Here is a 12,229-nt window from a genome sequence, read left to right as displayed (position 1 = left end):
GCATTTTTTTTTTTATAAAATCCACGAATTTTTTTGTTCTTTTTTTTACAATGTATAGAAATAGAAGAGAAGATGAGCGCGAAGCGTCCTAAACGCCTAGTTTCAAAAATTGTTATAAATCTACTTAGAGAGTGGTATACCTTATTCACATTTAAATCTTCGCCTGAGGAAAAATAACGAAGATATTCGTATTTTCTACTTTTGTGAATATGTTTTTTCTTTTTTAAAAAAGAAAACTTGAATTAAGGATTAAATTGACTTAATTCCAAACATTTCAGCTGAACAAACAAGGATATTTTCAACATTATTCACCAGGTAAATGTTCACACGTTTTGTCTTTTGTGAATCAGACATGTTTCTCTTTAACTGGAAACCCACTTAAAATTACAAGGACAGCCCCTTTCTAAAGATATCAGATTAAAATAAAAATGATGAAAAGATATGACTGAAGAATCGAGTATTTGTCACAAACTCAAATTTTACTTATCCTCAAATGTTTGCACCCTCATGGTGGAAACTGTTGATATTTTCATCTATTTGATCTAACATATTTCATAGTTTGAAATATTAAACATTAAAGATCTACGACATTGTGGGCAAATCCTGTTGGATCAAAGTGTTTTTGTTTTGTTTTGTTAGGTTTTCAAGATTCCTTAGTTCCTAAATATTTTAACTTACATATAGTTAAAGGATAAGCATTTAAAAATCCGTTCTCTCAAACACTCTTGTTCACATTCAAATAGACTGTTAACCGTGGCAAGCCTTCATCACAAAACAATTTTTCGTTGGGTTTTAAAGATTCTTTGCCTCATAGTCTAATTTTGTTATACTTATATATTTGCATGATGATGATCTATGTCTTTTATATTTTAGATTATATCTTCTTAGGCCGAATTAAAGGACTTAGAGCCGCGGCTCATACATGGTTGTATCCACTTGAAATTGTATCCAATGTTTCGAGATTTGTGACAGCGCTCAATTGGAACCGGTTTTTGCGGTTAAGCAACGTGGTTTAAATTCTTTAATTCGGCCTCTGTCAAAGTTTAAAACACCAAATGTTTTCTTTTTTAGGTTACAAAGATATAAGGATTCCTTTCTTGTTGATTTTCAAATATAATAAATCTGAGAAAGGAAAATCGAAACAACAAAAATTAACATTTCTCTCTTAGAATTTCTTAAGATATTATGAGGACTGTATAGTGTAAATGCAACTTTTGTTAATTTTTTTTTCAAAAAATATTTCAATTTAATGAATTGTTTTTGTTTTCCTGCGAATGAATTGCTGTCTCAATCTTGTTCTGGAACGGACCTGAAAAAGTGTATTCTACTTTATACAAGTGTATCCTGGTGTACCCAAATGTATCTTGGTGTACCCAAGTGAATTCTTATGTACCTAGGTGTATCCTGATGTAACAAAGTGTATCCTGGTGTAACCAAGTGTATCCTGTTGTAACCAAAGTGTATCCTGTTGTAACCAAGTGTATCCTGTTGTAACCAAATGTATCCTGATGTACCTAACTGTATCCTGATGTACCCAACTGTACCCAAGTGTATCTTGATGTAACCAAGTGTATCCTGTTGTAACCAAAGTGTACCCTGATGTACCCAACTGTACCCAAGTGTATCTTGATGTAACCATGTGTATCCTGATGTACCTAACTGTATCCTGATGTACCTAACTGTATCCTGATGTATCCTAGTGTATCCTGGTTTACCCAAGTGTATCCTGGTTTACCCAAGTGTATCCTAGTGTATCCAAGTGTATCTTGGTGCACCCAAGTGTATCTTGATGTACCCAAGTGTATCCTGGTGTACCCAAGTGTATCCTGGTGTACCCAAGTGTATCTTGATGTACCCAAGTGTATCTTGATGTACCCAAGTGTATCCTGGTGTACCCAACTGTATCCTGATGTACCTTGACTGTATCCTGATGAACCCAACTGTATCCTGATGCAGATGTACCAAAGTGTACCCTAGTGTACCCAAGTGAATGTTGTTGTGTACCCTGATGTGCCCAAGTGTACCCAAGTGTTCCCTGATGTACCCAACTGTACCCAGGTTACCCAAGTGTTTCCCCTGGTTCACCCAAATGTTTCTTGATGTATCCAAGTGTATCCTTATGTACCCAACTGTATCCTGATGTACCTGTAACTGTATATTGATGTACCCAAATGTATCCTAATGTACCCAAGTGTATCCTGATGTACCCAAGTGTATCCTGGTGCACCCAAATTATCCTGATTCTGATGTACCCAAGTGTACCCAAATGTATCCTGATGTAACCAAATGTAGCGAAGTGTATCCTGTGTGTTTTGATGTATCCTGTTTGTATCCTGCATCCCGTACCAGATGTACCCTGATATAAATAAACTTGTTTTACCTGTCTGAATGAATCTCCAGTACCCGGATCACATCTGCTGGTTCTACCTCCGGATGGATACCGGATAGGTGGTCCTGTTATAGGAGGATATCTACCAGGACCTAAACAGGATATATATTCTACCCCCGGATGGATATCGGATTTGTGGATGGAAATGTATATATGGTACAATTACAATACACTAGCTGGTACCAGTAAATACATATATGATACAATTACACTAGACTGGATGGTACCAGTAAATGTATATATGATACAATTACACTAGACTGGATGGTACCAGTAAATGTATATATGATACAATTACACTAGACTGGATGGTACCAGTAAATGTATATATGATACAATTACACTAGACTGGTTGATACCAGTAAATGTATATATGATACAATTACACTAGAATGACAGGTACCATTATATGTATAAAGTGCAATTACACCAGACTGGTCGGTACCAGTGCATGTTCGTAATGTTTCGGATCTTGCCATGATTGGACTAGTGCAAGTTCATTAACTTACTAGGTGGGGATGGTCTGAAGGCTCCTGGGTAGCGATCATAATATCCAATATTATCCTGGGGCCCTACAATATTCATGCAATTATTCTACTAGAAGCTAGCTATGGCTTGTTAAAGGCAGGTCATGATATTCCATCTCAAATTTTGTCCTGAATAAACACTTATTATTTGTTTCGTATTATCAAACTTACCAAAACCAATTTGTAATTACAAACCTTTTGTTATATAACAATTTGTGAGTTGTGCTTAACAATTTGTTCATGATTTGGAACCAAATGTTCGAAAACTTGAAAGCTTGATTTTAGAAACAAATTTGACGATTTTAAAGATTTTTAAGATTTTATATTGGGGCTGCACAAAAATATTAGATCTCATATTCCAAAATCTCGTCTGATATATCAAAACAATTTTCCAAAACGATGTTATATATCTTTTCTTTTTTAGTTTTTGTCTATCATATTATGTATTAAAGCAAACTTCGTTGCCATAAAGGATCTAATGACTATTTGTTAGCAATAGTTTGGTAATGGGTAATTATCACTTGTTGAAAAACAGTCATTGATCTATGTATGTTAAATTAATTTATTCATCTAAACTATTCTATTTATTTCTAAATCATGAAGCACTGTTAAAAGTATTCTCTTGTCATGTTAAAATCAATGTCATGCAGTTAATGGTATTAACTAAAAGAATTAGAATAACAATTTCCAGCGGAACGACCTTCGGGCTTTGAATTTTACACTGTTTATCTAAATGACCCGATTGAATTTAAAACCAATTGACAAAATGTTGAATTCTAGACACAAAGGTAAAATTTTAAGAAAGAAATTATGGAAGCGGCTTCAGGCTTTGATTTTGACTCTATTCTTAAAATTGATCCGATTGAAATTTTAAACAATTAAAATAATGTAAAAAAAACTTTTGTTTCTAGACACAAAGGCAAAATAAAAAAGATAAAATTATAGAATCTTAAAACCCGACCATGGGTCGTCCTAAAACCGACCATGGGTCGTCCTAAACCCGACCATGGGTCGTCCTAAACTAGACCATTGTTCGTCCTAAACCCGACCATGGGTCGTCCTAAACCCGACCATGGTTCGTCCTAAACCCGACCATGGGTCGTCCTAAACCCGACCATGGATCGTCCTAAACCTTAAATCGTCCTTTAAATTACACTATTTTTAGAGGTCCAAATGTTTTTCTTAAAAATTATCCGAATTTTATCTGATTAAAAAAATTTTAAAATAGAAATTATGGAATCTTACAAAGGGCTTTGGTTTAGACACTATTTTTGAAAAATTTAACCGATTGACAAAACGTTAAAAAAAAACTTTGGATCCTTGACAGTGGGGTGAAAGTTCCAAAAAAAGAAATAATGGAATCTTAAAACCCGACTGTAAGTGGTCCTAAACCGTTAACCCTCCATTTAAGGTACTCATAATACTATTGGCATGCTTAGAAAAGGATTTGTATAAGTACCACCAGGAAACAGGATTGAAGTCGGAGACAGAGGACGGAATGGACCAAGAGGATTGACCTCCGGAGAGAAAGGATTGACCACCGAGGATAGAGGAGGAAGTGCCGGGACCTCCGGCGGAAGGAAAACGGAACCAAACAGTTTGCGGTTTGATTTATCGATAGGGGAGGATATACCTAGGTTCGGGTTCCGGTTGGGTAAAGGACCCCCAGGTCCAGCAGCTTGGTCTACAAGCATATAAAGCATATAATTCAATTAAAGGACTATTTCTGTATTTGATAAACGTAATACCCTAATACAGTGGTAGGCAGCTATATTAATACAACAAAGACGACTTTCGATTTCAATTTTGACTTTTATCAAGATGGTAAACAGCTCATAGATACACATAAACACAGAAATCAAGAGAAGTTGTTAATTGAAATAGCTTCTCTTTATTTACTTGTAAACTTGTATTTTGAGAAGGCTTCTTAACAATCAAAACTTAGATAAAAAGTCGTCTTCATAGTATTGATATAATTTCCTACCACTGTACCAAAACTATTAATGTTCCTGCCAGGATATTCAAATAATTCTGTGTAATGTTCCTAAAAACGGTATTTGTCATTTTCTAGAGAGTTTTTAGATTTTTTGCCAAACTTTTTGATTATTCTGGGGCCTCAGGATCATCTTTGATCGATATATAAGATAGACTTAGTTGTGCCCTTACACAAACAAATTTAGGACATTTATAAAACTCCGGTAGACAGTATATGGGAATCATTTCTTGATTCGTTTAAAAAAACTTTAGAAAGAGGTTTCCACAAGAGTTTTACACGTTTTTTCATATTTTAAAATTTGTATCACAAAGAAACTAAATCTTTGCCACAAATTCTGATTTTCTGATTCCCTTATCTTTGCAAACCAATTTCGGAGACCTTAGATATTTCAAACTATAAAAATTTGTTAAATCAAATAATCAAAGTTTGCAACCTGATGGTTTTTCCACCATCAGGTTGCAAAGATTTTAAGTTTTTGACAAAGACTCAGTTCCTTTTCTTTTGCCACATTCTTAAAAACTTTTTAATTCACCTTTAGGCATCATCTACATTAGGCCAAACCGACATTTGATAACGATTAGTAGATATTCAATCTTATTGAGAATGCTATTAAAAAATGATCATCATACTTGTAGAACCTCTTGACTTAAACCTATTGAGTAATCTCCAACTTCCCAAGCTTTTTTTTTCAACTGAAAAATTTCTATTGTTTGCGAAATTTTTTGAGTTTTAAAGGACATTACGCAAAAAAAAATGAATTCTCTCAATCTACGAGCTCTACAGTAACAATAGCTAGCTGAATGGATTCAACTGTTCCTGGCCAGGGAGTTGAGAATGTGAGCAGGAAGTGCGTCATTTAGACAAGGAACATAGCAGCAGAGATTATGACGAGCTTGTATAGTAGAAAGAATTGATATATTGTTACCTATAATATTCTCATAGTAGTCAAAGAATGGGTCGTATAGAATTCTACTGTCTCTTTGGTTAAATGTTGATAATTTACACTCTCGACTCCGGGCACTGTACACTATCGACATACACCTTGAACAAAACAGATTATTTTAACGACAAATATAATCAAGGGGGCGAAGACCTTTTGCCCACCCCAATTTCATTCAATGCCCCTCTCAGTCACTTTTAATTTCTTTAAAGTTTTAAGTATACTACTGCAGCCTTAAATTGGTAATTTTACATTTTGTAAATTGTCCAAAATATTGTATTCAGTACACAAACAATCAAAATTTCACGATAAATAAAATTATTTGGCAACACAAATTGGATGACTGAAAAATAAGCGATAAAAACGCAGATATTCAACAAAATTATCGCTAATTTGGCAGTCGTCCAACTTTTGCTGCCAAATCAGCGATTTTATTATTTAATAATTTAGAGTGTAAAGAGGATGTATGCAGGATAGATAAAAGTACTATTCCAAAATTTAATTCAATTCAAAAACTAAACGCTGAAACTTCGGTTAAACATTTTTAAATAAAAAAGTATTTTCTCTGCTTCTCACTACGTAAACGTAGTTTAACTTAATCTACGTAGTTCAACTACTTCCCGTTATTCATAAGTTCTGAATATAAAACTTACTTAGGACTAGCGTGCAGGCATTCATCCAAGCACCTACTGAGTTCTACCTCACGAATAGTTTGACTAAACTCAGCCTAAAGATTTTAAGTTAAAGGGACTGTAAGCTTGATTTTAAGTTAAAGGGACTGTAAGCTTGATTTTAAGTTAAAGGGACTGTAAGCTTGATTTTAAGTTAAAGGGACTGTAAGCGTGATTTTAAGTGACTTATCCTTCAAAAATGTCAGAATCACAACGGTACCCTTAAAACCTTTATCCAATTGGAAAACATATTTTTGTTCGTCTAGATTCAAAAGCGTTTAATTCTGATCATTCTTGTGTTTTTCTGCAATATATATAATTAGAATTGATTATAGTAATCACTGTATAAGGTTATAAACATTTATCTAATGTAAACTTGATCATTCCTGTGTTTTTCTGCAATATATAACCAAAAAGTAATGACTGTATAAGGTTATAAACATTAATATCTAATTTATACTTGATCAGACAAAGCTTTTAAGAAGCATTGTCATATTTGCGGAGGATCACTTGAAATTACGTTTGACACAAGTATTTTTTCAGTTTTTCATTAAAGAAAATTTGTCTTTAATTAGGATTATTTTGAAAACTGATACTTTTCTCAAATCATTCATTTACTTTCCACAACTGGAATTCCTAGATTGGAGGAGGGTGTTTTTTTCAGGAAGTTAAGGAACTTTTTATAAAAGAAATTGCAACAAATTCCTATATTCTAATTCCTATATCTTTGCAAACCATTGTCGTAGACCTTAGAAATTTCAAACTATGAATTCTGTTAGGTTAAAAATTCTAAGTTTGAAATATCAAAGGTTTAAACAATCAAGTTACAAAGAAAAAGGAATTAGAAAATTTGAGTTTGAGACAAAGACTCAACTCCCTTATTCTCTAAATGGTTAATCAAAGTAATGTGGCTTTTTTATTATCCAAAGTAGAAAATCTTAAATATTTTCAAGTTTTTTTTCAGTGTTATCGGTTGACTGGTTATATTCATATTTTGGATCTCTGCAGCTATATGTTTAAAGGAATTTAGTTTTTTGCCACAAACCTAAGTATTAAAATTCCTATATCTTTGCAATTTGATGGCGTGAATCTGTGACATTTAAAATTAAGATTATTTGCTCGAACAGAATTCATAGTTTGAATTATCAAAGGTTGCAAAGACAATTTTATTAGAAATTTAAATTTTGTGGCAAAATCTGAGTTTGTTAGTAAAGAATGCACATCTGCCCCTGTAGTTTAAGTAAATTCAACCTATATCCAAAGAATCAGTTTTGTCAATTACCATTATGTCAACTGGCCCAAATATGCACACTGGACAGTTAGGAACACTTTTTAAATTTTTAGTAATTTTGATTTGACATTTTTAAAACAAATTTAGTTTGCATAATATACATTTTTTAGATGTATATATGCATAAATATTAGAAAGTTGTTTTTTTAGAAAAATTGGTTTGAAAACGGACTGGGCAAAACTTTTGATGTTTTCTTATGTCAGAGTTTCAACATTGTTTAGGTTTACAGTTGCAATTTTAAATAGATTTTCGCAACAGGAATTTCGTGTTTATGGCCTGTAAATTTCCGTTTTGCAATATTCTTGAAAAGGCCAATGTGGGAGACTAGGAAGAAATCATCTAAGAAACCCTTAGATTTTCAATGGAGACCTTAAACTTTGTAAATCTGAATATTTGAGGTTAAAAAAAAGTTTGGGGTCTCGAATGAACATTTTGTTGTTTCTTCTCTAAAAATCTGGGGCTTTGGTGAAATGTTTGGGGTCTCCGAAGAAAAGTCTAGGGTCTTCAATAAAAAATTTGCGGCTCCAATGAAAAGCCATGGGGTCTCGATTGAAAATCTGGAGTTGGTCTCCAATGAAAATTTAAGGTTTAATACGAAAAGTTTGTGGTCTTCAATGAGACGATCATACGGGTCTCTGACTCCCAATATTGTTCCCCCCCCTCTCCCCTCCCTATATTAATTTTTGAGACCAGGCCGACTTCAAAGTATTGCACGGGAATTATTTACTTTTGAATATCTGAATAGACTTTAAGTTCATTTTAAGAAAACATTAAATAACAATGTTTGCCCCCCCCCCCCAGATAATCTCAGCCCTTTGTACTCTTCTTCAAAATACGTCTCTTGGGTCTATATCTTATTTTGTTTACAATTGAAACTGGTTTCAAACAACAACATGCAGTATGCAATTGCAGTACACAGTTCGGAAACAATATGACCGGAAAGTATGAAAATCTAACAGGTGTGCTCAACTAGGATGTACTGTACATTGTGGTAAATTCAAGCCAGTTGACATAGTGGTAATTGACAAAACTGATTCTTTGGACCTATATGAACCATAAAGTCGGACAGCGTCAACCTTGTTGCACCGGCTAGTCCAGTCTATAGAATTAGGTCCAGTACAAACTAGGACCAGAAAGGTTGACCCGGCTCGGAAATTTAAATGTACTACAACTGCCCGTGAAAAAACCAACCTGCAGAATTGAATTACGATATCGTTGAAAAGGAACTTCCTCTTCATAATATCTGTTTTCTCGTCCATACAGATACGCAACACCCTGCAGTTAACCATTTTTTTTAATAATGGAAAATTTTTCCAAATAATGGAAATTTCATAAATTCTGGCTTACATTGTTTTTAACTAAAATAATTTGATACAAATTTCATATTGTCATTTCGATATCCGTATTATAAACTTTTAAATTGAATGATTTCTTATAGATAAACTCCGTTAATAGAATATTATCAATTTGCAAAGAGGTATTTAGCATTAAAAGTTAAACTATTAAGGTGGATATCAACTGTTTGAGCGCTAAAGCCACTAAGGAATTGAGTTTTTGTCACAATTCTTGTTTTCTTATCCCTATATCTTTGCATTTTAATGTCAGAGAGAGATATTTCAAACTAAGAATTATTTTAGATCAAACAATAATAGTTTGAAATATCAAAGGCTAACACCGTCAAGTTGCAAAGATATAGCGATCTGAAAATCAGAATTTGTGGCTAAAACTCAATTCCTTTGCCAGTTTATGAATTTTTTGAATAAAAATGGTGGCAAACAATTGTCTCAAAATAAAAAAAAATAATTTACTTACAGCTTTTTCATTATTTTCAGGTTTAGCCCCTTCCACACAGAACAGTTCATACAGGGTCTCACTTGGGGTGGTAGCTAAACAAACAAAAATATTATTCATTAATTTCATTGTTTTTTAGAATATAACTTATTGAATCATCAAAAGGTCTCATTCAATGTTAATATTAATTTATTGTTAATTTTAGATCTTCATTAAACTCTCATCCTTAAAAGTTATCATTAAATCATTGTTTAAGGTCTTATCTAAACCGTAATATAACTATAATTTTTCAAACATTGACTAGTCCTTTCAAATCATGAAACACAAGGCATAAGCATTTTAAGAAGAAGNCTTAAATACACCACTGTGCGTCCCCTCCCATGATCCAAAGGTTGCATGTTTTTTTAGCTAATAAGTTCTAAAAAACAATGTGCGACACTTCAAGTCCGACCAAGTCTTTAACATTGATTCAACTTTAAATAGCGGTCTAACTTTAGATCTATGTTTTTCCTTTTAAAGTCTGTTTGTGTACTGTACTGTGTTTGCTCTATATTATCTAAAATTCGGCCCGAAGTTTTTACCTATTTTTTGAACCAATGAAAGGCTGTTTTCATCACTGAGAAAGCAATGTTGAGTTGCGGCATTGTACGTGAAACTTTTACAGTTGAACGCCAGAACTCCTACAACAATAATGTTTCAAAATATTTTTTTATAAATACAACTTTTTTACAAATGTTTCTTATACAGGTGCTAGAGTTGTTAATCGTTTTTGAAAACGATCGTTAAACGATCGTTTTTTTTTCGTTTTTCAATCGTTTTTGAAAACGATCGTTTCGTTTAGAACTTTTAGAAAATGAATAACGTTCGTTTTTGAAAACGATTGTTTTTTAAAAAACAATCGCTTTTGAAAAAACGATCGTTTTTTCAAAAAAAATTATCGACAATTATGTTAACGATCGTTAGCGAAGGGTCGTCGTTAACGATCGTTAACGAAGGGTTGTCGTTAACGATCGTAAACCAAACGACGAACTTTATAAACACGGTCGTTTTTAAAAACCATTATTATTATTCTTTGATTTAAAATACAAACGTTAAAATATTTTCCATAAAACTATTTTTTCTAAAAGAAGTTTCAGGGCCTCAAAGGTTACTGACCACAAATGTGCTTTTTTCACTTTTTTTCTGACGACTACTTTATTGTTCTACTGTACTTATTTCTAATAAACGTGAAAAACATGTTGTATCTGGAATGTGTGTTCATAAATGAAACTATTTATGAAACTAGAACAAGATAATTTGATAATTATTTTATATATTGTCCTTGAACGAATAACTAAACGCATCTAATTGATATAATTATCATGATTATTCCTACTGAGTTCGTGATTTAAAAAATTGGGGAAAATACGGCTCTGGTCTAAGCTGACGTTGGGCCTTATTTACGGCTTGAGCTTTCGGATTCAAGCTGCATCTTTTTTTCCACATAATTGAGTTAAAAAACCGGTTTAATATTCTATTTGGCGGATTTTCATGGTAAGAATTGGCGCATTCCGGGTTTTTAAGAGAACTATACTCACTATTGAGCCTTATTCTCTACTAAAACCAACCAAAGTCGGTTTAATTTTCATTGGACCTAACTCCTTAAGGTCGAGCCGAAGATCTTGCAACTGTCAATCATGTGACACAAGCTGTTGTCAGAGTTGGGTCGAAGATTGGGTCTTAAAGTCGAGTTTAAGGAATTACGACTCGAGACGAAGACGAGGGCTCTGATGCCATAAACAGATAGAATGTTCCTGCAACGTTTCCTATTTTTTACAAGAAATTTTTATTGAAGAATCAGGAATCAATACAAAACTACTCATTACTATTATTTACGATAACTTTTACTCTTTAAGATCGTTTTTTTCAATCTTTACCAGTCTTTAAAAAATGTTAACGATCGTTTAGGATCGTTTAAGATCGAGTTAATTACCTAGATCATCTCTGCAAATCTTCACACAATCGTCCAAATTAGCATCAGATATTCTAAACATAACACATTTATATGTATCCCTTTTTCTACAGTCGTCGTCTTATATATCAATACAATTAAGACAAATTTCGATTTTAATTTTGATTTATACAAAGCTCTCAAACAACATAGATACACAAAAACACGAAAAGTATAGAGAAGCTGCCAGTTAACAGCTTCTCTTTGTTTAAACTCAAAATTTCAACTTGTCGTTTTAAAAAGCTTATTTAAAATCAAAACTTAAATAGAAAACTCGTCTCCATTGTATTGATATAAACGCCAACCACCTTTTAAATACTTGCAACCACACGAGTTAAATTGAATATTTTTAAGTTAAGAAGAATTTCATTAACAAGGGATCAGCTCATTTTGAATATTAAAAAGTTTACAGCAATTTTAAAAGTTAAAAAAATATTTTTTTTGTTTGTTAAAACTACAAATATACCTTGTCATAATCTTAGAGTTAACTATATTAGCATTTTCCTCCTTTATGTACTGTGTGAACCCTTCACATCGAGATAGACCTACAGTACACAAGAGTTAACTATATTAGCATTTTCCTCCTTTATGTACTGTGTGAACCCTTCACATCGAGATAGACCTACAGTACACG

The 12,229-nt window shown here is 32.9% G+C and overlaps 1 protein-coding gene across 7 annotated transcripts in view; it reads right to left on the bottom strand.

The window, feature by feature from the left end:
* LOC111714044 (uncharacterized) overlaps positions 1-12,135 on the bottom strand; it is a 30,216-nt gene extending 18,081 nt beyond the window's left edge. For 4 of the 7 annotated variants that reach the window (XM_023489046.1, XM_023489048.1, XM_023489047.1 and 1 more), the window contains exons 1-12: positions 12,062-12,135; positions 11,578-11,630; positions 10,187-10,285; positions 9,627-9,700; positions 9,006-9,089; positions 6,506-6,579; positions 5,838-5,953; positions 4,376-4,600; positions 2,899-2,961; positions 2,381-2,481; positions 1,269-1,309; positions 679-762 (exon numbers count right to left, since the gene is read on the bottom strand). In XM_023489046.1, the coding sequence (XP_023344814.1) occupies positions 679-762; positions 1,269-1,309; positions 2,381-2,481; positions 2,899-2,961; positions 4,376-4,600; positions 5,838-5,953; positions 6,506-6,579; positions 9,006-9,089; positions 9,627-9,700; positions 10,187-10,285; positions 11,578-11,630; positions 12,062-12,069 (1,022 nt within the window). In that variant the 5' untranslated portion in view covers positions 12,070-12,135. The remainder of the gene's footprint in view (positions 1-678; positions 763-1,268; positions 1,310-2,380; positions 2,482-2,898; positions 2,962-4,375; positions 4,601-5,837; positions 5,954-6,505; positions 6,580-9,005; positions 9,090-9,626; positions 9,701-10,186; positions 10,286-11,577; positions 11,631-12,061) is intronic. The other 3 variants (XM_023489051.1, XM_023489050.1, XM_023489052.1) reach the window with 3 other exon arrangements.
* Positions 12,136-12,229: the final 94 nt, after the last annotated feature.

Source organism: Eurytemora carolleeae, unplaced genomic scaffold (assembly GCF_000591075.1).
Source record: "Eurytemora carolleeae unplaced genomic scaffold, Eaff_2.0 scaffold1503, whole genome shotgun sequence".
Classification (NCBI taxonomy): Eukaryota; Metazoa; Arthropoda; class Copepoda; order Calanoida; family Temoridae; genus Eurytemora; species Eurytemora carolleeae.
This window is presented reverse-complemented; position numbering and strand designations above follow the sequence as displayed.